At 38.5% G+C, this 27,342-nt stretch overlaps 1 protein-coding gene across 1 annotated transcript in view; it reads right to left on the bottom strand.

The window, feature by feature from the left end:
• The window catches only part of C2H10orf67 (chromosome 2 C10orf67 homolog), a 184,939-nt gene that overhangs the window by 47,506 nt on the left and 110,091 nt on the right, over window positions 1–27,342 (bottom strand). Inside the window, exons 13-17 of the mRNA XM_049096630.1 lie at window positions 20,087–20,146; window positions 19,285–19,461; window positions 1,473–1,535; window positions 610–689; window positions 470–535 (exon numbers count right to left, since the gene is read on the bottom strand). Of these exons, the coding sequence (XP_048952587.1) occupies window positions 470–535; window positions 610–689; window positions 1,473–1,535; window positions 19,285–19,461; window positions 20,087–20,146 (446 nt within the window). The remainder of the gene's footprint in view (window positions 1–469; window positions 536–609; window positions 690–1,472; window positions 1,536–19,284; window positions 19,462–20,086; window positions 20,147–27,342) is intronic.

The raw sequence follows: 27,342 nt of genomic DNA, 5'->3' as shown, positions 1-27,342 counted from the left end.
TTCAATTAAATCAGGTATCAAGAAGAGTCTGTCTCTCCCATTAATCCTTTAAAATTGAAATATGGAGGGACGCCTGGGTGGCTCAGCAGTTGAGTGTCTGCCTTCAGCCCAGGGCGTGATCCTGGGTCCAGGATCCAGGTCCACATCAGGCTCCCTGTGAGGAGCCTGCTTCTCCCTCTGCCTGTGTCTCTGCTTCTCTCTTTGTCTCTCATGAATAGATAAATAAAATCTTTTTTAAAAAATTTGAAATATGGAGATAACGAATGAAATAGAATCTTGAATTATTTTTCCTTTGAAGTGACTTCAAAAACTCTTCTATTATAGGCCAGTTATTTTGCACTTCTTGTTAAAAGTGCATACTGGCATTTTATATTGATTAACATGTACAGAAGAATGCAAAGCTCCCAAATTCCTTCAAAGATGATTAGTCACATTTCTATAAACAGAACTTGTATCTATCACCACATACCTATTCTTGAGAATGTAGAATTTCTTTTCCCAGTTTTTGCTTATCCGATCTGACTCTTTTTTATATCTGTAATAAAGTTATAGATGGTTAAATGTCGTATTAGCTACAAATGAACAATTATGCTTCATTATCACCAGTACCTTTCTGTCTTCTTTCTCTCGTTTTCTAAATTAGCCTTTAGTATTTGTATTTGCTCCTCCAAAATACGTTTGTCTTCAGTCTTTCAATAGAAAACACATCACAAAGTGAATTACATGAGTATACTGCTTCTCCATAAATCTGTGAAGTTCTATTAAATAACATGCATATTCTACTTATCAAAAATAATTTGAGGGAATTGTGAGTTACATTTACTTGCAAATCCCCATGAATTGCAAGAATTAAAGATCCCATCCTCCATGTCCTGTAAGTGATTCATTTAAAGGCAGCCAACTTTAGGCAATATTACAAAGTAATCAAAACTTACCTTCATCACTCTTCCCCCTACCAGGTATCCCTTTTCCTATATCTTGTTTTCCCTCTCTTATTGTGACTTCTCTCCATGCTCATTTTAGGCAGGAGCTCCTCCAGTTACTCTTTTTTTCCTTTTCTTTCTTTCTTTCTTTCTTTCTTTCTTTCTTTCTTTCTTTCTTTCTTTCTTTCTTTCTTTCTTTCTTTCCCAAAACTATTCTCAGGAAAGGACCTGACCAAACCAATCACATTAGAGCTTCTGTCATCCATTTCTCAGTATTGTTTATATTTCACAAGAGGACAAAATTTGGCAAAAGGAATTAATCTCTAATAGTGGAATTGTAGGCATTGAATGAATGAGAGAGATTTCTTTGGCTCCAGTTGGGATGTACCCCAGAATCAGACTCCAGTGGGAATCAGGCCCTTTGTCTCCTCAGAAGACTGACTCTCAGTGTAGCTTTCAAAGTCATTCCCACTTCTTAAGAACAGCCAGCATCAATATAAACAATAAGCATATTAATAATAATGGTCACATTAGTCTTTATTATTATACCTTAGCCACTGATAATTTTACTTTCTTTTCTTCATGCACCGCAACTGGTTTTTCATGCCTCACCTGCCATGAAAATAAACCAAAGTAAATATAGCATTCCAAATCAATGCATACAGATGTGGTTTTCTGCAGCTTAGAGACAGGCAACTGAGCCTTAAAATATGCCAGCCATAGTCCCACAGGGGTCTTCTCTGCCTTTTCTAATTTATAAAGCCCAGTGCTTTTATACATTGCATTTGTAACTGAATAATCACAGCCCATTAAAACCAACTTTCCCACTACCATCTTTTTAAGTGCATTTCCCTGCACTTATATGTTGGCCAAATTTTACTATTATACTTTTTTAAAAAATGAAGTAGGCAGTTATCACTTAGTGAAGTAACAAATTTTAAGAAAGTTTATTTTAAATGATATAATGACTTTCCACTACTGTATCTCTCTGATAAGAACAGAAGGCAGTGAGAAAGCATACTAAATATAAAAATCTGCTTGGTTAGCTACCTCTGTGTTCTTACACAAAAGACAGAAAAAGGTACTCCTTATTACTACCATTATGTCTCTGGTGGGTTCTGTGACCCCAAAGGCCCTGCATCTGTTGCCTATCTTGGTGAGGTGGGCTCTACCCAGAAGGGCTTGGAGCCCCATCTGGGAACAAGAGCTAGAGTGTTCTACAGAATAAAGTAAAAGGAACTTAGAGCTAGCTCCCCCTGAGTAATTAGAAGTAAGGACTGGGGAAAGAGAGAGAGAGAGAGAGAGAGAGAGAGAGAGAGAGAGAATGGCTGGGCAAGACCACAGACTGGAGGTGCTAATGTGTGGTGAAGCCTCAGGTGACTGGTGTCCAGGGGTGATGTCCACTATTCAATTTGAAATAGCATCTCGGTGATGTAAACTGTGCCTGTCACTTACCTTCTTCAAACTCCTCAAATTTACAGGGGTCCCGTGAGTAGTTGGGTCATTTAAGTAGAAATTGCAGAACTGTACTGAATTCAAGGTCTTATTAAACAAAGTGGGAGCTGGGGTGGCAAGCAGCACATAATGAAACTCTGAAACTGACTTAGTTCGATGGAGGAGGGAGCCAGACAAAGCAACGACCACCACAAGATGCCATGGACATCTGCAGAGAACACAGGACATGCTCTCTAGGTTGCCACAAAGCATGGAATGTGCATTTGAACCAATCTTATTTATATCTGAAGGAATAGAGAGAACCTAGTGGACATCAGCTGCCACAAATAAAAATAAAGTTTGAAGTAACAGCCATAAAAGCTATAGTTTATTGAGTGCCTACTATATGCCAGGCACTTCACACTGTTTATTTCTGAACACTAAGCTACTGACTTCTTCATTCATATTCCATTAATTTTTTAAAAAGATTTTATGCATTTATTTGAGAGCGAGTGAGCACACGCATGCGCAAGCAGGGGGAGAGGCGGGGTGGGGAGGGAGAGGGGGAGAATTTCAAGTAGACTCAATGCTGGGCACGGAGCCCCTATTAGGGGCTCAACCCTACTACCCTGAGATCAGGACCCGGCCAAAATCAAGAGTCGGCGCTCAACTGACTGAGCCACCCAGGTGCCCCTCCTATTACTTTAGATTTTTCATGATAGATCATGCATGCATGTATTTTTTTAAATGAACTGCAAATAGCATACATAAACCTGAAACTCTCACTTCCCAGAAGCTAAGATTTGGTTTGCTCATTGTGTTTCGTTTTCATTTTTCTCATCATTATTATAAATATATAACAGCCTTTTTTGATTTGGGCTTCTTCACGAATAGAGATGAAGCATTTAAAGCATTCACATTACCTTCCACCTTCTCTCTCTCCCTCACATGCCTAGGTGTTTTTTAATTTGCAAATGTTTAGCTTATATCATAGTTGCCTTTATTATCATTTCAAAATATGTCAACATCTGTATTTTGACTTAACTCCCTGCTGTGAAAAATGGGAAATTTATTTAGTCTTCTTTTCTCCCCAACACTCCTCTCTCTCAACCTCCCAGTTTTTGGAAGGAATGCTACTTTTACAATGTTAAAGTCTATAGGATTGTTCTCAAACTATAATTAAGTGCCCCAAACTTTATCTACACTGATTCTAAAAAGTGAAATGTGTTTTTGTAAATATTATTTACTATAGGACCAAGTAGTGTACTTGGCTTCATAGGGACAGAAATGTAAAACTGTAACTAAGCTTTGCCACTGAAAGGAGGCTCTTCCCAGTACTGGTCTAATGTGACAACTTTTAATTTTTGTAGCTCCCCTTACTTCTGAGTCACACTGACTTTCTCCTTCTTGTGTCCATATCATCCTGCATATTGGATTCTTTCTGTGTTTGGTTAAAGTATTTCTTGAGTAATTTCTTTTTGACAAGTTCCAAGTATAATAAACTTTCCGAGTTTTTCCATATTCAAAAATATCTTTATTTTTCTTACATACTCACTTGAGACTTCAGTTGGATATAAGAATTAGGATTCAAGAATTTTTCCTTTTGAAAACTTTGCTTTATTTTCCTGCAGCAATCAGTAATGCTGATGAGAAAAGTAGTTTCCTTGGTTTTGTTCTGTTATAGATAAAGTGTCTTCGTCACTTTTTAATTCTTAGAGACCTAAAATTTCACCAGGATGTACCTGCTATTTTCATCAATTCTAAGACATATTCTGTGTCCCACCCAGTGTTTTAACAGCTTTGAAATTGAGATGGCTTACAACTGGTGTGCACATCACAATTCAATAGGCTGCAGTTTTGCCTTGCTAGTGGTACACAAAATTAAAATGTCTTACCACCATTGGCATCTGAGATTTGATAAAGTACAATAGATACTCTGCTTTTCTTTTGAATCCTGCTCAGCACTTGATGGGCCCTTCCATCTGACTTTTAAGGTCTCTTTGCTTTAGTTTATGGAAATTTTCTTTTATTTACTTTCATTGTACCTGTCTTGCTTCCTGAAAACTCTATTAGAAAGGTATTAGACCTCTTGCTTGGATCCATCCTCCATATTTTAACTTTTCTCATAATTTCTGTCTGCCATTTTGCACTATTTTCTAAGTGACATTGTTCACTTAGTCTTCCAAATTATTTTTTAAAAAGATTTTATTTATTTATTTGAGAGAGAAAAAGAGCGAGCACACACAAGTGGTGGCAGGGGCAGAGTCCCAACCCAACGTGGGACTCAATCTCACAACCCTGAGATCATGACCAGGGCCGAAATCAATAGTCAGACACTTAACCAACTAAGCCACACAGGGCTCTTCCAGGTTATTAATTGGGTTTTCAGCTGTGTCAATTCTATTATTCAGCCATTGCTGTCTTCTTGTTGTTGTTGCTGTTATTGTTACTTCCAAGAAATTATTCCTTCCCTGAGACAGTTCCTTTCTCACAGCTGTCTGTCCTTCCTTAATGGAGAAGTTTCTCATGAATGTTTCCCAAAATATATTTATGTTAAAAATGTCTTTTAAGTTCTTGCCTGTCCCCTGAGTTAACCATTTCCTATAGAGCCAATGCTGTTTGTTCTCTTTCTTTTTTCACTCACTAAATATTTGCTGAATTCCTACTGTGTGATGGGAAACTTCTAGGAACCGAAGATACAATAAAAAGCAGAACAGGGCTGAAGTAGAAGGCACATATTTGAGATGCATTATAAAAGAGGTAGAACTTAGGGCATTCTTTGAATAAGAAGGAAACTGCTCATAATTGCTTATTTGGGCAACTAGATGGACAATGGAACCATTCACTAAGAAAAGAAAAAATAATTGGAATAGGGCAATTTTGTGTGCTAGCATTATTTTCTTATTTAATGAAAAATAATTTGGTAAGTTCAGATTCAAATACTTTGAGTTTGAGAAACCCATGGCACATTCAAATGAGGACATATAGGGACGCCTGGGTGGTTCAGTGTTTGAACGTTTGGCTTCAGCTCAGGGTGTGATCCTGGGTCCTGGGACGAAGTCCCACATCGGGCCCCCTGCAAGGAGCCTGCTTCTCCCTCTGCCTATGTCTCTGCCCCTCTCTCCGTGTCTCTCATGAGTAAATCAATAAAAATAAAAAACAAAAAAAAAAAATAAAAAAAAAATAAAAAACAAACAAAGGAGGACATTTAATAGGCAAGCTTGGAATCTGGAATTTGGGCATGGGGTTCATCCTAGAGATATAATTTGGAGTCACCAATAATTTGGCTGAAGCTGAAGACTTGGAGAAGGCCATTCATAAAGTTTAGAGAGAGAGAAAAGCAGAAGGTCTGGGATAGAAGCCTGTGTGCAGGGGTGACTGACCTGCAGTTCTGACTTATTCTTCACTGACAGGGACTTCCCAAACCTGGACTCTAACCTGCTGCTGTTACCTTAGTTCTCTAAACTCTTAACTCTCACTCCATCAGTCCTCACAGTCCTGGAGGGCCCTATGGTGGCCTTAGAACTACCCAGATAAATGTTCCTTTAATTGTTGACACACTGTCTCAAACTCCCTACAAGAAACCACCAACTACTGCTACCAACACTGTGACTCAGTCTTCTCAAAGCCCATGTGACAGGAAGCTAGACCAATAACAGCAATTTAATTAAAACAACAAAAGCCTTTGTTATTATTAGCCCTCCTTGGATTCAAAAAAGTGAGGAACATCACAGTGGCATATACACTTTTTAGAATCTTCCCAACCTATTTGTTCTCAAAGAGCACAATCCACTCGAACAGCCTTTCTTCCCCAGGCAGAAGGAGAGTGAGTTGACTGTCATTTGGTCAATAATGGACCAAGGAAATCACCTGTGTGGTTCAGTGGTTGAGAGTCTGCCTTTGGCTCAGGTCGTGATCCCAGGGTCCTGGGATCAAGTCCTGCATTGGGCTCCCCACAGGGAGCCTGCTTCTCCCTCTGCCTATGTCTCTGCCTCTCTCTGTGTGTCTGTCATGAATAAATAAATAAAATCTTAAAAAAAAAAAAGAATTCCAAGCTTTGGAGGACACCTGACAGTAGGCCATTGGGGAAAGAATTAACCCAAATTATAAAAAGTAATCCATAAAAAGTCAGGAAAACAATTTGGTAAAACAAAATAAGTTCCCATGTAGAAAGACATTTGTATTTATTTACTTCACTATATTCAAAGTCATATCCACAACTGAAAATTTATTAAAAAGACTCTGTGTTTAAATTCAGATATAGTAAACATGAGTTTCAATTTTTCAAGGCTCCCTTTTCCTGCCTCTCATATAATGATCAACTCTGTAATAACTAAAGATAAGACTGTTGCTAAAGCATATCTTCTCTAAAGCAAATAATTATTCAATCTCTCCAAAAGACAATATTTCTACAATGACGAAGATAGCTTCTCTTTTCATTAAAAAAAAAAAAAACACCATATGTAGACTAGAGTGTTTGCTCTCCAGTTTAAGTTGAACTTTCAACTTTACTACAGCATGTTAGATTGAATCCTGGCTTTGTCCACATTAAACTGTCATTTTGTTTTGTCAGCTGCTGGCATTCCACTTTCTCTGGAATATGCATGCTGGTCTTTATGTGGCTACTTCATTGACAGGTGCAAAGATTGGACAGCTAAACAATACATAGAGGTGAAAATGAATGATTATATTAATATAAAAGTAGATAACTTCCAAAGTAGGAAAATGTAAATTGAATAATTATGAAAATAACCAAAAATTGTGATTAGAAAGAATTTATTATAAGTAGTTCTTGGTTTCTTTTGAATTTGTGCACATAACCAAAAAAAACCATAAAATTAAGAAATAAGGTTCATTTATAACAAAGGTTATAATGCTAGTTTGTTTTCCATTTTAAGCACTGAAACATGTTAAAAATATGTTAATCTTCTAAATTAGGAATCAATAGCCAAGGTCTATAATAACAGAACACATGCAATTATGTTTATTAATCGCCATAAGACTAACCATATTCCTGACCATATCCACTTTCTCCTTTTCTTGTCAATGAAAGAATCATTACATTCTCCTCTTTCTCATAATTTCCACAAATTTCCCTCTTCTCAAACTTTGGCCATTCTTTCTGGACTTTACTGTCTCTTTGCCTCTCGCTCCTTTAAACCATTAAATATATTACTATCAAAACAATCTTTCTAACTCACCATGAAGTAAGATAATCTTTTGTCTCTAAAATTTCATTAATCTTGACTTTTACATGAACATTTCTTTTCTTTTTACCTTCTATGTCAAGCAACTATTGTTTAAACACCAGAGTGTATCTGTGGGTCCTGGTTGGTGGTGGGGAGGGGTGAAGAGGGAGGACAAACATGTGAAGAGGGCAGAAGGAGCCTGTGTGCTGACAATTTGGAGAAAAGAGACTGGAGAATTAGGAACATTGAAATAAAATATGAGGCTGCATGCAAGCAAGCATTAATCATTGAATAAGCCAAAAGTAAAAACAAAACATTTAATGACATATATCACCAGTGAATTTTCTTCTAACAAAATTGTTAAGCTAGGGAATTCTTTTAAAAATAGGATAAGTCTTCATCTGATGTGCTCCAAGGCCCATTTGATGTGCCCCAAGGGTGCCAATTCATGTCTGCCAGGGGGCTTTCAAACATCTTGGTGGATGATGGAACTACAAAGCCCTACAGAACCCAGACTGATCTGAACTATATGCAAATCTCAAGACAAAAGTCTATGTGGGTTTGGCCTCCTCCTCTGGTTCCTTATCATCCTAGACTTTACATACACACCTTTTATCAAACTAATCTAAAAAATTTGTAACCAAAACTCTTCCATGATGGAAATGTCTTTATTAAAGATGATGAAGCCATTGTTTATAATACCAAGAGGGTAGAAACAACATCTCTGGAAGGTATTGTTAAATTGACAGAGATTAGTTAAGTAAATTATGCTACCTCCATGGAGTAAAATACTCTACACAATTGATTATATGTATTGAATGATGTTCCCATATATTTACGTGTGTGTGCAAATCTGCATCAAGATTTGTCTGAGGGCAGCCCCGGTGGCGCAGCGGTTTAGCGCCGCCTGCAGCCCAGGGTGTGATCCTGGAGACCCGGGATCAAGTCCCACATCAGGCTCCCTGCATGGTGCCTGCTTCTCCCTCTGCCTGTGTCTCTGCCTCTCTCTCTCTAGCTGTGTCTCTATGAATAAATAAATAAAATATTAAAAAAAAAAAAGATATGTCTGAAAACAGGACGCCTGGGTGGCTCAGTGGTTGAGCACCTGCCTTCGGCCCAGGGCATGATCTCAGAGTCCCGGGATCGAGTCCCATACCGGGCTCCCTGCATGGAGCCTGCCTCTCTCTCTCTCTCTCTCTGTCTCTCTCTCTTTCATGAATAAATAAATAAAATCTTTTAAAAAAAGATTTGTCTGAAAGGATGGTCACAAGGAGTTTTTAACAATTACCTCTGGGTGACAGGATTCTTTTTTACTTTCTTCTTTGACATTTTTAAAATACTTTTCTTTTTTTTTAAGATTTTATTTACTTATTCATGAGAGACACAGAGAAAGAGGAAGAGATACAGGCAGAGGGAGAAGCAGGCTTCCTGCAAGGAGCCTGATGTGGGACTCGATCCCGGGACCCTGGAATCACAACCTGAGCCAAAGGCAGATGCTCAACCACTGAGTCACCAGGTGCCTCTTTTCTTTGACATTTCTTTACTGAGAAAATTCTGTAGAAGTATGAGTGTTTTATAAAAAAAAGATTCAGGCTTCTGGCATCCCACATAAGAAGAAAAAAAAGCCACTGCCATACTAATTACTAGAAAAACCCAGATACACTACAAAGTCACAACTTGTTTTGGACCCATTAGAAAACTGAGGTCACAACTAGGCAACATGAATTCCAAAAAGGAGCAAGACCTTGCAATGGAAGATGTGATGCATGAATAGTCTCATCTACAGCAGAAGCAGTATCATGTCAATTGCAACACAAGCAGATAAAAAAAAATAAACTAAAATGTAAAGAACCACTGAAGAGCAAGTACAGGTTAACAGAGCAGTCTGAACTAGCTGGGGTGACATGTTAAAAGGCGGGTTCACACTCACCCTCAGCTTTTTACCTCATGTCCTACCAGAAGCTCATGAGGATAACTGAGAGCAGGGCAGGACAGTTGTTGATAGTGCAGACTTCAGGAGGGTATCAGCTCATGCTAAGAGAAAAAGTATCTTCCCTGAGACAGAAGAAAAGTCTTAAATCCCTCGAAAAAGGGAAACAAACTCTCTGGCCAATCAGACTCAAAGAACGTGATTGGTGGAGAAGTGTAAGACACCAAGTTCCACCCACTTCTCCCAGGGCATTCCTTTCTAGGAAAGAAAAACTTTCAACTGCTGGGGAGGGCAGCAAAGCTTCTTGCTTACAGAGCATAAGTGAAGACATATTCTGGTAAGGGGAAACAATTAAAGAAACATTTTTCTTCCCTGTAAGCAATTGTCCTGGGTCTTAGAGTTTAATAATACCAAGTAGAGGTTCCTACTATTGCAGAAGGGACAGGAAACTTCTGCCCAAGGCCAGTTTCAGATCAAGCAGAAGTAAACCACCGCAGGGAGGAGGGGCAAGAATCCTGAGAGAGCCCAATTCTGAGACCCAAGTACACAGCAATCCCCAAAGACTGATCTGGATTAGAACAAGAGAGGACCTTCTCTGCCTCACTTGCAGAACACCAAACAATAGCTGCCTACTACTGAGGAAGGGTAGCATCAAGAGAAAGACCTCTGTGGCACAAGTGGACAGGTTTCTGCTGAAGTTGAGGGTGCATCAGCACACGGACAAAAGTACTCTCTTTCTCTCACTCTCACTCCAAGCACGTATCCCTGCAAATGGAACATCATGACTGCTGTCAAGAAGAACCACAGCAACCACCAAACTCAACTCAGCTTCTAGCTAGACTGGCTGAACTCCTTACAATAATAATCTGATATAAGAAGATGCATGCTGTTTCCAGATGTGCATACTGTTTACTTCACTTTGTACTAGTCTATACATGATGTTTGGTATTTAATCAAAAATTATGAGGCAGACAAAAAAGCAAGGAAAAAAGAACCTATTGTCAGGAGATAAAGCAATCAACAGAATTGGATTCAAAGATGACCTAGATCTTGGAACTATCAGATGGAGAGTTTAAAATAACTATAACTAACTATAATTAAAATGTTAAAGAAGCTAGGAGAAAAGGTAAACAACATGGATGATAATAGTGAATTTCAGCAGAGAGATGAAAAAAATAGATATAGATATATACACATATATATGTAAAAAATCCAATGAAAATACTAGGAATGAAAAAGAGAACATTAAAAATCTGATGACTCATTCCTCAGATTCAATACACCTGAGGAAAATAACTAGTGAATTTGAAGGTATGAAAAAGAAATTCTCCTAACTGAAACACAAAGAGGAAAAAATAGTTCACAATTGGTGAGCAAGACATCCAAGAGTTGTGGCACAGTATCAGTCTAGCATATGTGTAATTGGAGTTGCAAGAGGAGAAGGGGGAGAGAGAATGGGGTAAACGAGATAATTGGAGATATTGTTCAGAGGTTAATCAAAGACAAACCACAAGTTCAAGAAGCTCAATCAAAGGACAGAGAGGGAATGCATTTCCAGAAGACCTGCACCTGAAAAAAAGAAGTTCTTCAGGAAGAGAGAATGTGATACCAGATGGAAATGTAGATCACTTAGATCTACATTAAGAATGAAAAGTTCCAGGGGGATGACTGAATGGCTCAGTTGGTAAAGCATGCGACTCTTGATCTCAGGGTTGTGAGTTCATGCCCCACATTGGATTTGGAGCCTACTTTAGGAAAAAAAAAGATTAAAAAATAAAAGTTCTGGGGGTCCTTGGGTGGCTCAGTGGTTTGGCACCTGCCTTCAGCCTGGGGCGTGATGCTGGTGTCCTGGGATTGAGTCCCGCACTGGGATCCCTGCATGGAGCCTGCTTCTCCCTCTGCCCATGTCTCTACCCCTCTGTGTGTATGTGTGTGTCTCTCATGAATAAATAAATAATTTTTTTTAAAAATCAAAAAATCAAAAATAAAAGCTCCAGAAATGGTATAAGTGAAAGTGTCAAATGCATTTGCATTTGACAAATCTTGCTGTGACAAATTATATCAGTTTTTTTTATATGAAAACATATTAAAGTTGAAAAGGAGACATTTGAAGCAAGATGAATGGCCAGACCTGAGTTTCATAACTTTTTGGAGAGCACTTAAGAAATACTATCTTCACCACTGAGACTAACTATGCAGTAGAAAATTGCCAAAGGTTCCTAAAAATTGCAGTGACTTCTTATTGATCTCTTACCAACTGGTTATTTGGATGCTTCAGTATGAAATCTTTTTTAAATTGTTTTCCTAATACTTATTCTCCTTAGCTCTTCCAATGGTTGTATAAAAATCTGTTTATAAAAAACTGTTTATTAAAGTCTTTCTAATCTTAACATAAGTAATTAACTTAAAATATGTTTATGCCTTATTTCATGAAAACCATTAGAAATAGGGCAGCCCCGGTGGCCTAGCAGTTTAGCGCCCCCTTCAGCCCAGGGTATGATCCTGGAGACCCGGATTGAGTCCCTCGTCAGGTTCCAGGCATGGAGCCGGCTTCTCCCTCTGCCTGTGTCTCTGCCTCTCTCTCTCTCTCTCTCTCTCTCTCTGTGTGTGTCTGTCATGAATAAACAAATAAAAAATCTAAAAAAAAAAAAGAAAACCATTAGAAATACTATGTATCTTCATCAGACTTACATTCTAGGCCATGTCCATTCAGGCTCGTGTCAATCAATTCTGGTGACATGAAGAGACCTGTGTAGCTCAGTCAGTTAAGCAGCTAACTCTTGGTTTCAGCTCAGGTCATGATCTCAGGGTCCTGACATCAAGCCCAATGTCAGGATCCATGCTCAGTGGGGAGTCTGTTTGAGGATTCTCTCTCTTCCTCTCCCTCTGCCCCTACCCCTGCTCATGTTCTCTCTCCCTCTCTCTAAAATAAATAAACAAATCTTTAAAAAAAAATTCTGGTGGCATGAAACTGAATATGGGCTCACCATATGTATACTTTTAGCCAATGGATTGATTGAACTCCATAACACTTCGTGGCATTGGTTGTAGGTAACTACTTCTTGTAGTATATTAAATTATATTATATTACATTCAGATAGCCTCATATATATATTCATATATTCAACAGAGGTATGGTTGCCACCTTGAAATTGGTGAAGAAGGTCTTCAAGCTATTTTCAGATTTTTAAAAGTCTAAATGAAAGTACCTTGATTCTCTAATAAAGTTGTATATCTTAACAATCCTTAAGAACTCTTTGGATTTGGCTGGCATTAAATCAATTCCGTGAAATATCACTGGTTATCTAAGATTGATTAGATATGCAAGGTAAGAGGGTAAGAGTAATATGTACTAAATGAATAAGTCAGGGAAAACAAATAACTTTAATTTGTTCCTTTTTTATGGACAAGCAGAGACTACAGGAATAGAAAACAAAGGGATATTAAATGAAGAAAAGTTCAAGTACCATCCTCCATGAAATTATATTCCTTCCAAAGAAAAAAAAATTGCTGTATTGTAAAATCATCCCCAGGGTGTGAGGACAAAGCTGGGACTTGTGGACACTGGGCCTCAAATGGTCAGGGCTGGAGAAACTGACAAGTTAGTAGAGTTAGATCTAAAGGGGGAGGCCAATATTCCAATGCCCAGTGTTCAGGGGCGTGCAGCTACCTCAGGCTTGGCTCTGGCCAGCATCCATACTGCAGCAGTCCTGTGGTAATAAGTTCTATGACAGAATTCATGGCACCAAGTAGCAGAATTTGTACATGCAATAAGGGCAGTTAGAATGAGCAACAATATGTCAAGAGTTCATGAGAGTAAGACCCAAGTCCAGGCAGTGTCAGGACTCTGGTAAATGACCTAGTGTTCAAGACTGGCCTCAACTTCCAGTGGGAACTGGAGAGAAATCCACAGCTGAAACCCAAGCAAAGCAATAAAGCAACACCATGCATGGAGGGGCAAGATGGCTGCTCTGTGGGTACCTGAATGTCAAGGATGATACGTCTGTTACCATTAGGGTGGTACATGTGGTCAGGACCTAGCAACTGCCCTGCCTGAGAGTGCCTAAGGAAGAATAAAAATTGATACAGATCTCAAATTTATTTTTTTCTGGATTTCCACAATTGTATCTTAGATCCTTAATTAAGTTATATTAAAATATTATAAACTCTACAAATAAAATGCCATCACTGTTCCTCCAGAACATAACAAGAAGACAAAGCATTAAAACCCATTATGTGATCTATAGATCTATAAAGAACTTAAACTCAACACCAAAGAAACAAACAAATCCAATCATGAAATGGGCAAAATACATGAAAGAAATCTCACAGAGGAAGACATAGACATGGCCAACACGCACATGAGAAAATGCTCTGCATCACTTGCCATCAGGGAAATACAAATCAAAACCACAATGAGATACCACCTCACACCAGTGAGGATGGGGAAAATTAACAAGGCAGGAAACCACAAATGTTGGAGAGGATGTGGAGAAAAGGGAACCCTCTTACGCTGTTGGTGGGAATGTGAACTGGTGCAGCCACTCTGGAAAACTGTATGGAGGTTCCTCAAAGGGTTAAAAATAGACCTGCCCTAGACCCAGCAATTGCACTGCTGGGGATTTACCCCAAAGATACAGATGTAATGAAACGCCGGGACACCTGCACCCCGATGTTTCTAGCAGCAATGGCCACGATAGCCAAACTGTGGAAGGAGACTCGGTGTCCATCGAAAGATGAATGGATAAAGAAGATGCGGTTTATGTATCCAATGGAATATTCCTCAGCCATTAGAAATGACAAATACCCCCCATTTGCTTCAACGTGGATGGAACTGGAGGGTATTATGCTGAGTGAAAAAAGTCAATCGGAGAAGGACAAACATGATATGTTCTCATTCATTTGGGGAATATAAATAATAGTGAAAGGGAATAGAAGGGAAGGGAGAAGAAATGTGTGGGAAATATCAGAAAGGGAGACAGAACATGAAGACTCCTAACTCTGGGAAACGAACTAGGGGTGGTGGAAGGGGAAGAGGGCGGGGGGTGGGGGTGAATGGGTGACGGGCACTGGGGGGGGCACTTGAAGGGATGAGCACTGGGTGTTATTCTGTATGTTGGTAAATTGAACCAATAAAAAATAAATTTATTAAAAAAAGAAAAAAGAGAGAGAGAGAAAAAAAACCCCCAAAAAACCATTATGTGGGCAGCCCGGGTAGCTCAGCGGTTTAGCACCGCCTTCAGCCCAGGGTGTGATACTGGAGACCCGGGATCAAGTCCCATGTCAGGCTCCCTGCAGGGAACCTGCTTCTCCCTCTGCCTGTGTCTTTGCCTCTCTCTGTGTCTCTCATGAATAAATAAATGAAATCTTAAAAAAAAAAAAAAAAAACATTATGTGGTTCTTTTTTTTAAAGCTTTATCAATATTATCTCATTAATTATTCCAATTCTCCTCGTCGTAGCCTTTCTTACCCTTGTTGAAGGAAAAGTTCTAGGCTATATACAATTCCGAAAAGGGCCCAATATTGTAGGCCCATATGGTCTTCTCCAACCCATCGCCGATGCAGTAAAACTTTTTGCAAAGAAACCCCTACGACCCCTCACATCCTCTATATCTATATCCTAGCACCCATCCTAGCCCTATCACTAGCCCTTACCATACGAATCCCCCTTCCCATACCTTATCCTTATTTATTTATTCGTGATAGAGAGAGAGAGAGAGAGAGAGAGAGAGAGAGGCAGAGACACAGGCAGAAGGAGAAGCAGGCTCCATGCACCGGGAGCCCGACGTGGGATTCGATCCCGGGTCTCCAGGATCGCGCCCTGGGCCAAAGGCAGGCGTCAAACCGCTGAGCCTCCCAGAGATCCCCCATCATGTGATTCTTATCTAAAAACATTTTTCCTTTGTGTAACAAAAATTGAATATGATTTTCGCTAAGATCTTTTCAGTCCCAAATATACTGAAAGTATTCAATTTATCATCGAACTACTCAGAATAAGACAATGTAGAAAGTAATAGCCACTTTCAATTGACTTCTATATATAATAAAACTCAGCTTGCCAATTTTGGAGAGCATAATCTAAAGATGAATTCATTTTAGTGGCAAATAAAAATTTTGATTTTGAAATAAAACAAGTATAGAGTATATGATTCTAATAATCCCTACATTGTAAAGCTATTTGATGAAAGATCTAGTACAATATGGAAAACTCTTTTGTGTCAACAAAGTCTCTCAAAATACAGTGAGTATCCTTTGACAGCCTCTGAAGACCATGCACATGCGCAGGATGATCCTATCTTTGGATCAAACAGCCATCCACTCTGGCCAGATCCACAATGGCAAAATGCAGGCTTTCCCATGTTGCTCTGCAGAACTCTTAACTGCCTGCCCTACCAAGCAAAGCCAAGATTAAAAAGAATGAAATAATGAAACAATAAACAGATTATATTATTTTCTTCTCTGGTGATGTTTATTTCAAGCTTCATGTGGAATTTAATCAAATAAGAGGTTTGCATAGGAGGACAACGGTCAATTTCAGAAAGAAAGATTTTTTTTTCCCCTCACCTACCTAGCCTATAATCCTATAACAATCATTCTCTATTTTATAATAATATTTTTATTAAATCACTAGCTTGCAGGGTGAATGTGATCATAATTGCAAGACTATTGCGGAAATATTTTACCTGACAATTTTTAAATGTGAAAAGAATAATGGTCTAGAGTTTTTATTGAAGTCCTCTATGCTGTACAAATTGCTTTGTAGTGAGTGAACTTTAAGGATGCGGACGTGATTGACTTTGTCCATGTCCCATTTCCCACACAGACAGTCCTAATGCTTTCTGCAGATCTAAGCACACACCATATGTTCTATCAGCATAGACCAGGTTACCCCATGGAAGCTCAGAAGTCTTCCAGGGAAGCATTTACTGGGTGCAACCTTAATTAACTAATTACCCTGGGGAGAGGGGAGGAGAGAGGTTTGCAAAAACCCCTGGGAATCCAATCTAACCTTGTTACGTGAAACTTTAGTATTTGAAATGTTTCACAGATATCAAAAAATAAACTTTACACAAAACACTGTGCAAATACAAATTTTATGTTGTGAAATCTTTCATAAATAGAAATCAAACAGCAATGTTCCTATCGTGCTTTTCAGACTGGCTAAACACTCAGTTTATCACTGTGTACTCCACTATGTGAAGCACGTGTGCAGTTCCCACCGAATGACACAGATTTCAAAAAAATAAGTATGATTAATTAGATAAGATAAATGACTGATGTAAAAAGTTCCTTCGGCGAGCTCTCTGTTTGGTCATTTGCATGCGATACATGTCGCAAAACCCTTTAAAGACAATTTTTAAGAAGTCCAGCTACGTCAATGTCATGAAAGATTTAAAAAAGAAAAAAGAGGAAAATTAAAGTCAGTGTTCATAATGCATCAAGTTAATCTGCAGTGAAGACGGTGCCGCATGGAAAGATCAGATATAAGGGGGCACTTCTATGGAAATTACTAACAATGAAAATGTATATGATAGTGTTAATGGTGACCTAGAAAAATATACTTCAGTTTTAAATGGAGTCAATTAATAGAAATATGTGCACACCAGCTTATGTCACCTCCCCCCTCCTCCGGTCTAATTTTTACTTACGGTTAAACATTAACTTCTGAGTTTCTCCAGCTGACAACACACACTGTGAGGCTTTGGCAACATCAAAATAACAATCCTATATGGTCAGAAGGGGAGACTCTGACTCTAACAGAACATCCCACTGAACTGACACCTCTGAGAGATCCTATCAGCCCTGTCTCTCCTTTAGGATGCATCTTCTGTGACTGAGGACAAGTGGTTTTTTCTGCCCCTTGTGGCTGTGAACTTGGAAGCTCAAATTTCAGCTGGAAATCGAGAACCCTGGAGTTTTTTTAATCTGCCATTGTAGGGTTTAGTTAGGGCCTGGGGCAGCTCCCCGTGCGGCTCTGATCTTGGGGTTCTGCTGCTCGGTCCCACATACCTCCCCTGCTCTGCAGTCCTCCCGTCATCCTCTCAGAGCCTAAGACCCCAGACTCTGCCCACCCCCTCCACTCCCCACCGCCAAGGGACCTGATTTCATGGCAGCTGATGGAACCTTCTGGAACAGGGCACAGCCTCGGCCATATGCTCCCTAAGTCTGAGGCTGACACTAGAACCCCTCTCTCAGTTCGGCTGACCTGTCCCCCAGGTCAGCCGACAGCATTGCACACTCAGCCTCGGGGCTAGATTTCTTTTTGTTCAGTTTTTTGTTGTTGTTCTTTGGTGAACAAAAAACAAAAACAAAGCAAAGTAAACCCTACAAACACACACACACACACACACACACACACACAAATCGATAAACAAAAAACTTCCCTAAGAACTGCATTCTAAACATCTTCCTTCTAGAACCTAGGCACTGGTTGGTCATGCACCATTCCCCCCCCCCCCCCCCAAATAACATTCTCCTCCTTTGGAAATTACGCTGGTTTCCAGTTGTCTATACTTCCTGATTGGAAGTGGAAATACTTTCAGAGGAGAATGCTTTATCTCAGCCCCTGGGGTCTACACCAGGGCCTCTCTTCTCTACCTGCTGGCTTGCTCCTCTGCTGGGGAGGAGCCATGAGCCTTGCCCAGTGGGTGGTGGGCATGAGGGGTCTGTACCTTTGCATTTGAAACAAGGATGACACAGGCAGCATGATCCTGCTCTGCTCCTCCTGCCCCAAGTGTGAGAGAGGCAGACTCTGCCCCCACAGGAGGAGGAGGAAAAACAAGGCGAGGTGCAGGAGCCAGGCAGAGGAGTATGGGAAGGGCTACATGTTGGCTCCATGTATCACCAGGGGGCTTTTAAGCTTTCTAAAAATCAACATGGAAAAAGAGTTTTGACGAATTATACAACTCACGGTGCCCACAGGCCAGATCAGTTGCTCAGAGAACTACAATTCCTGTAGCTCACAGCAGAAGCAAGGTCTCCACAGGAACATTCTAAAGGGCAGGGTCGTGTCATGCACGATGATGAGCAGAGCTTTAGCGGTGTCCACACACCAAGTCAACATTGAGTTGACCGTCAGAGAGCTACCTCTTAACATGCTCTCTTATACAGACCAGTAGTGCTGCCTCGGGTCCAGTAAAAAGCAATTCTGATTATTTGGGGAGGATGATGGGTTGGGAGAGTAACAGCATATCATTCATGCACACGTGTCTCTGGTGATGTGAGTTCATCCAGTTGTCAACTGAGAATACTATGAGAAAATGGACTATATGGCTGCATGACACTCAGGGGATTTTCAGTATGCTGATTCTTTTTCTCTTTTTTTAAGATTTTGTTTATTCATGAGAGACACATAGAGAGAGGCAGAGACACAGGCAGAGGGAGAAGCAGACTCCATCCCGCGCCCCCGAGATCATGACCCACTGAGCCACCCAAGTGCCCTTTTCAGTAAGCTAGACAGGTCCTGGGCAGTAATGAGTTAGGAATTATACACCCTAGAAAGTGCTTGGAACATGGCTTATCTGTCTTGCTAATTTAATAGAGAGCCACTGAGCCTTAGTGGCTAAGCTAAATTAAACATCAACTTGTGGATAATGGTGGCATCCTCTTGGGCAGTCAGGGGGACCCAACAAGAACACCTTGGTGTAGAGACCTCCCTGCCCAGCTCAGGCATAGAGAGTAGGGGAACCTGATGTATGAGACGGTCGGCCTTGCTGACGTTGGCCTTGAGGTCACAATAGTGCTAATACAGTAGGGGCCCTCTGTGGACGCGGGTGTCCTAGGGTGGGGTCAGAGGACTGGTTCTTACCACGGGCTGCTCTTCCTTTGCAGATTTCTTTGGTGTCTTAACTATCTTGGTCTTAACAGTCGCTACAGTGAGGGAGGGTGAGTGTGACCTTGAAATGGCTCTATTTCTGGATGGAATCCTGGGCTGTGAGGGCCACGGAGACAAAGCGGTCTCTTTCACTTTGACTGGTTTCAGGCTCTGGCACACAAAGAGAAGGGGCTTTGTTATTCTCACTTCACTCTTCAGATTCGCATCCCTTTCTTTTCCTCCCTTGAGGGGGCATTGCATGGTCAAGTTTTCAGCCCCAAAGGGCGTAGTTCTGTTCCTTTGCCCAGTCCCACACTCCTTTTTTGGCCCGATTTAATGTGTAGGCTGGGTCTGTTTTTCCACACCTCCCGCTGATGCCACTGTACTAAGAAAAACCAACAGATCAGTGTTTTCTGGAAGCACCTGGAAAGGAGGGAGGGGGGTGAAGTGGCAGCTTGAGGACTGTATCTTATTTGTAGGAAGCTAGGGGAATAAAAGGTTGGAGTGAAGGGACAGGAACCCAAGGAGATAGGGTATGAACCTAACTAGGGCTTAGTGCACCAGGATGACACCTTCCCCTCTCCCTCAGCTGGGCATCCCTTCTTTGTTGGTTTATACCGTCTCATGGACCTCAGCCATTGGGATCCTGGACTCCCATCCACACTTTTAAGCATTTTCTCCTTCAAAATCAGATTTTGGAAAGTGAAAAGTCTCAGGACAGTATGTACACATTCTTCAACCCAGATGTCAGATTAGGGCATAGAATAAAAGAAGAAAAAAAAATTTAAATGCAAACCTTGCTGCCTGAGCTGTCCAACTTTTTCCTTATTTCCATGTCCTCCTTCTGTTTATTAATCTGTGAAATTGAAGGCACATATCATTTGTTATCATTTGCAAATATTTTAAAAAGGAGAATTTTTCTATTAAACTTCCTCAAGCAATGAAAGAATAGAATTATAAACCACTTAACTACTAACACTATTATGAGAACATAAATTATACTGTTGAATATGAATTAGAAGAGAAAATAAATTTGTGCCAAGAAAAAAGCAATTGAAAGAGGTGAACAGAAAGAAATAAAATTGTGTTTAAAGTCATTAGCATTTGTTCATTGTTTTAAGCATAATAAGGATTATAGAGAAACATACGTTGTTTGCTTTTGTGGTAATAATTCATCTCATATTATAATGATAACTATAAATCCCAGGTCATATAAAAGTTTTGGAGAAATTTCAGATAATTCAATAGCCAGACTTCAATAGCATAATGATGAAATTTTGATTTAAAGAGTCAATCCTAGGGATCCCTGGGTGGCGCAGCGGTTTGGTGCCTGCCTTTGGCCCAGGGCACAATCCTGGAGACCCGGGATCAAATCCCACGTCGGGCTCCCGGTGCACGGAGCCTGCTTCTCTCTCTGCCTATGTCTCTGCCTCTCTCTCTCTCTCTCTCTCTGTGACTATCATAAATAAAAATAAAATAAAAATAAATAAATAAATAAATAAATAAAAATAAAATAAAATAAAATAAAGAGTCAATCCTAGTTTTCAGACATGAAAGGCTTTTTTCCCTTCCTAACCCCATAAGAGGCTTTTGATGATATCTATATAATTGAGATATAATCAATATATAACATTATATTAGTTTTAGGTCTACAACATAATAGTTCTAAATTTGTATATGTTGCAAAATGATGGCCACAATAAATCTAGTTAACATCCACCACCATAAATACAGTTTTTTTTTTTTTGTGATGGGAACTCTTAGCAAGATTTATTCTCTTAGCAATTTTCAAATCTATAATACAGTATTATTAAATATGGTCACTGTGTTGTACATTACATCCCCATGACTATTTATTTTATAACTGGAAATTTGTATCTTTTGATCACCTTCAGCCATTTCACCCACTTCCCAACCCACCTCTGGCAACCATCAATTCACTCTCTAAGTTCATTTTTCTGTTTTTTCTTTTTTTTCAGATTCAACATATAAGTGAGATTATACTGTATTTGTCTTTCTCCAACTTACTTCACTTCATATAATGTCCTTAAGATTCATCCATCTTGTGCACACGTCAATAATATTAAGCTGTTTTCATCATATGAATCTATGACTATTGCCAGTTATTCTAATTCTGGATAACCTTATGAAATTAAACAATGGTGAGATACACCTCTAATCATTAATCTCACTGGCATGACTATTTAAAAATTTTTCTCTCACCTACAGATAGAGCAGAATTCAACAGAAGGCAGTTCTGCCTCATGAAATCTTGAGGTCTAGGAGAATAGTAACTGAAGTCCATGAAGCATTGCATTAAGGAAGAACTGGGCAGGTGAGCTAAAAACAAGGAGAATGTACAAAGCTTGGATTTGTTTTAAATGCAGTGGGACACCAATGACAAATTTTAAGTGTGTGAGAGGGATGTGTTTGTGATATGATAATATTTACATTATGAAGTCATAATTTGGGGGGAATTATATTTCTGGTCACAGCTAAGTAACTGCTATGAAGCCAACCCTCCCACAGATGACAGCTAGACTTTTTTTTTAACTTCTGGAAAAAAAATGTTTTTAAATTACCTGAAGACAATGGCTTTTAACTTAATAGCAATGCTCAATCTGTCTGGGTGGAGCAACTGAAACTATGATGGAAAACTTGAAGCCTTTCAGGATTGCTGAAGACACTGTTAGGGCAACCATAGCTAGTGAAAGTCCCAAGGCAAGGAAATCCCAAAGAAAGCCAGACTGTGGAGCCTTCAACTTTGTGCATAAATTTTGCCCAAATCCTTAGCAGATGCCGGAATCACGCTTGGCAGTAAAGCTAATGCTCAAAGATTGAACTGAAATTTGAGCTCCCACCCACCACATGTGAGGCAGAGCTTGCAGTCTGAATCAAGTTAAGTGATTTTTTTTTTTTTTAAGTAGGCTCCATACCCAACCTGAAGCTCAATGCAGGGCTTGAACTCACGACCCTGAGATCACTACTTGAGCTGAGATCAAAAGTCAGATATTTAACCTACTGAGCCACTTAGGTGTCCCTAACTGCCTGATTTTTAAAAATGACACATAATGTTCATAATGCCTGTAAAATCCCCCAAATGCTCAACATACAAATGTGTGTTGCTGATCTATGCTCACGTGAAAAGACTATTAATGTGGACTGACAGTGAGATAGGTAGCTCAAAAGTAGTGGAATGAAGTCTCTTAAGTGCTGAAGGAATGGAAAAAAGTAAAAAACTGTTAACTCGGATTTGTACTGACAGAAAATATCTTTCAAGATTGAAGGTAAGAGAAAGATACTTTCAGGTAAAGGAAAAATAGAAGGATTGTGTCACCAGGATAAACATTAAAGGAAGCTCCTCACACTGAAGAAAAATGATCCCAGGGAGAACATCCAATCTTTAAGAAGGAATTCAGAACATCAGAAATGGTCAATATGTAAGACTATTTTGTCTTAATCTTTCAAATACATATAACTGCTTAAAGCAAAAATCGTAGACATAAATACAATACATAAAACAATATTTCTATATTTTACATGAAACTGCCCTAAATTAACCTTAAGTAAACTGTAAAAGGTTATGGATGTAAATTGTAATTGCTAGAGCCACCACTAAGAGATAGGCAAAAAAGCCAAAATGATAATAAATTAAATTGGAATTCTACTATATATTAAAGGGACAGCAAGAAGAAGAAGAACAATAACAACAACAACAACAGAGGAAAGACAACAATGAAAAAATCCAGATAGGACACACAAAAAGCAAATAATAAAATGGTACACTTAAAGCTAATTCTATCAATAATAACATTGAGTGTTGATAGACTGAACAGTCTAGTTAAAATGCAGAAATAGGCAGAATGTATAAAAAAGAAACACTCAATTTTTACTGTCTATAACACAAGCACTTTAACTATAAATACACAGAGAGGCTGAAAATATATGTATTGAAAAAATGCAATGCAAACATAAGAAGGCTGGAGGTACTACATTTATACCTAACATGTATAGTAGATTTCAGGATTAGAGAATCACTAGAGATAGAGTGGGACATTTTATAATGATAAAAGGATCAATTTATGAGAATACATAATAATTATAAATGCAAATGGACCTAATAGCAGAGCTTTAAAGCACATAAAGTAAAAAAATTTTTCAAAATTATATAGCCATATAAGACCGCTCTCTCAGCAACTGAAAGAACTAAACAAAAAAGTTAAAGACATATAGATGACCTAAAAAACACTATTACGGGCAACCCGGGTGGCTCAGCGGTTTAGTGCCGCCTTCAGTCCAGGGTGTGATCCTGTAGACCTGGGATCGAGTCCCGCATTGGGCTCCCTGCATGGAGCCAGCTTCTCCCTCTGCCTGTGTCTCTGCCTCTCTCTCTCTCTCTCTGTGTCTCTCATGAATAAATAAATAAAATCTTTTTTAAAAATTAAAAAAATAAATAAAAATAAAAAACACTATTACTACCTTGATTTAATTGATAACTGCAGAATATAAATTATTTTCAAGCAGATATAGTACAGTAAATGATACATGATACACTATATGCTTTTTGGCCATGCAATAACTGCCAACAAATGAATAAAAATTTAAATCGTACTGAGGATGTTCTTTGATTACAGTGGAATTAAACTAGAAATGAATAACATAAATATTTGTAGGAAAATCACTAAATTTATAAATTAAACAACAGAATTCTAAAGCACAAGAGAAATCAGAAATTAGACAATGCTCCAAACTGAATGAAAATATAGGATATCAAAACGTGCATGGTGCTGCTTAGAGGGAGATTAATAGCTTTAAATGCCCAAATACAAATAATAAAAAGCCTGAGATCAATGATCTCAAGTTCCATCCTAAGAAGGTTAAAAAAAAAAAAAAAAGAATACAGAGTAAGCAAAAGGTAAATAGAGGGGAGAAAAGGACAGAGATCAGAGCATATATCAATTAAATAAAAAAGAAAAAAATAGACCCAAAACTAATGTCTTGAAAAGATCAGCAAAATTAATAAAACCTCAACTAGATTGATTGAGAACATAATTTACTAAAACTGTAATAAAAGATGATTCATTATTTCAGATCCTATAGATACTATAAGGATTATAAGAGAGTGTTATGGAAAACCTCATACTGACAAATACATAATTAAATAAAGTGAAAAAATTGAATAATACAACTTAACAAAACACAAAATGAAATAGAAAATGTGAATAGCTCTATAGCTATTAAAGAAAACAAATCCGTTATCAAAAACTTTCGCATAAAGAAAACTCTAGGTGCAGGTGCTTTCATTGGTGAAGTCTATCAAACATTTTAAAAGAAATAACAGAAATCTTTTCACTAACACCACTAAAATTGTTTTCAGAAGATAGAGAAGACATATTTCTCAAGTCATTTTATGAAGCCAACATAACTCTAACACTAAAACCCAAAAAACATGCATATACACAAAGAAAGAAAATGTAGAGATCAATGTCTCTTATGAACATAGATTCAAAAGTCCTCAACATACTACTAGTAAATTGAGTGCAATAACATATAAAATGTAAGAAAGTTCACAATAGAGGGGTTCACCTCAGAAATGCAAAATTGCTTCAATATTCACAAACCAAAGTATTTCACCATATTACAGGATAAAGGAAAAAATATATAGCCATTTCAATAGCTGCAGAAAAAAACACATTTGATAAAATTCAACAGTCATTCACAAAAGGAACTCTCAGAAAGTAGGAATAAAAGGAAATCTTCTAACCCTGATAAATGACTGCCATGAAAAATCTATAGCCAAATCACACTTAATGATAACGTAATAAAGTTTGCCCCCCTCTGAGGCGGAGAAGGTGACAAGAATGCTTCTTCTCACCACTGTTATCTAACACTGTATTGCAGGTCCTAAATATTGTTATAAACACTAAAAAGAGAAGTGCCTGGATGGCTGGGTTGGTTAAGTGCCTGCCTTTGGCTCGGGTTATAATTCCAGGGTCCTAGAATTGAACCCCACTTGGGCTGCCTGCTCAGCAGGGAGTCTGCTGGTTCCTCTCTCTCTGCCCCTCCCCCCCCATTCGTGCTCTCTCTCTCAGGTAATAAATTCTTTTTTTTTTTTCAGGTAAATAAAATCTTAAAAAAAAAAAAGGAAAAGAAATAAAAGGTACAAAGCTTAGAAACAAATAAGTAAAATTATCTCTATTTACAGAAGACCTGATTGCTTAACATATCAAGAATCTACATGTTGTTTACATTTTAAGGAATCTATGAAATTACTCTATTAGGTGAATCTAGCATGTTGAAGAATACAAAGTTACAATAAAATTTATTGTATTTTTATTTTTTTAAAAAAGATTTTATTTACTTATTCATGAGAGGCACAGGGGGAGAGAGGCAGAAACAGGCAGAGAGAGAGGCAGGCTCCGTGCAGGGAGTCCGACGTGGGACTCTACCCCGGGACTCCAGGACCACGCCCTGGGCCAAAGGCAGGCACTAAACCGCTGAGCCACCCAGGGATCCCTGATTGTATTTTTTATATACCAGTACCAAACAATTGGAAATAAAACTTAAGGGCAGCCCCGGTGGCGCAGCAGTTTAGGGTATGATCCTGGAGACTTGGGATCCAGTCCTGTGTCGGGCTCCCTGCATGGAGCCTGCTTCTCCCTCTGCCTGTGCCTGTGCCTGTGCCTGTGCCTCTCTCTCTCTCTCTCTCCTTGTGTCTCTCATGAATAAATAAATAAAATCTTAAAAAAAAGGAAATAAAACAATTCCACTTCTAAATGCATCAAAAAAGGTAAAATATTTAGGAATAAATTTAACAAAAGATGTGCAAAAACCTCCACTGAAAATGAAAACATATTGGCAACAAAAATTAAAGAAGACCTAAATAAATAGAGATGTATACAATGCTTATGGGTTGTATGATTCAGTCTAGTAAAGTGTTCGTATGTCAATCTCCTGGAGTGTATCTGTACATTTTTATCACAATCCTAATCATGAAACAGTTTTTTTTTTGTAAAAATGGACAAGTTGTCTCTCAAATCTATGTGGAAATATAGAGCATCTAGAATATTCAAAATGACTTTGAAAAGAACAAAGTTGGAGGACTTACTGTTACTTGTTTTCAAGACCCAGTATAAAGCCACAGAAATTAACGTAGTGTAGTACTAGCTTAAGGGTTAACAATTCATTACAACAGAATAGAGAACCCCAAACTATACCTGGCTGATTTTCAACAAAGTTTCCAAAGCAATCAACATAATGGGTGGGTGGCTCAGTTGATTAAGTGGCCAACTCTTGATTTAGGATCAGGTGATGATCTCAGGGCCCTGGGATCCAGCCCTGCCTCTGGTTCCTTGCTCAGCAGGAGTCTGCTTGAAATTCTCTTTCCCTCTCCCTCTACCCCTATCCCCATTTGCTTGCTCTCTTTCTCTTTCAAATAAATAAATAAATAAATAAATAAATAAATAAATAAATAAATAAATCTTTTATATATATATGCATTTATATATGTTATGTATATATATATTATACACCTAAAGATAAGTTGTTTTGTTTTTTTTTTTAGAAGAAAATATAAAAGAATATCTTCTTGACTTCAGGGTAAGGCAAGGGTTTCTAAGCATACATAAAGCAATATCCATAAAGGAAAGTAGCTGATAAATTAGGCTTTAAGATAAAGATATATTTTCCCATCAAAATACATTGTCAAGCAAATGAACAGAAAAGGTATAACCGAGGAAAAATATTTATAAAATGTATATCTGGCAAGACTGGTATCCAAGATAAATTTTCTCTATTGTAATTGTATGTTTAGTTTGGAAGAAACTTTCTAGTTATATCTAGCTTCTCTGCACTTATTCGCTAATAAAAAAAACCCTCAATATTTTAAAATGTACTTTTATTTTGAAATAATTGTAGGTTCACATGCAATGATAAGGAATACTATACCAAGAACCTGTAATACTCTGTACTTCCTTTCCCCTAATGTTAACAACTTGGAAAACTATAGTACAATATCACAACCAGGACCTTGACGTTGATACAACCCAGTAA

The sequence above is a fragment of the Canis lupus genome, chromosome 2 (assembly GCF_003254725.2).
Source record: "Canis lupus dingo isolate Sandy chromosome 2, ASM325472v2, whole genome shotgun sequence".
Lineage (NCBI taxonomy): Eukaryota > Metazoa > Chordata > Mammalia > Carnivora > Canidae > Canis > Canis lupus.
This window is presented reverse-complemented; position numbering and strand designations above follow the sequence as displayed.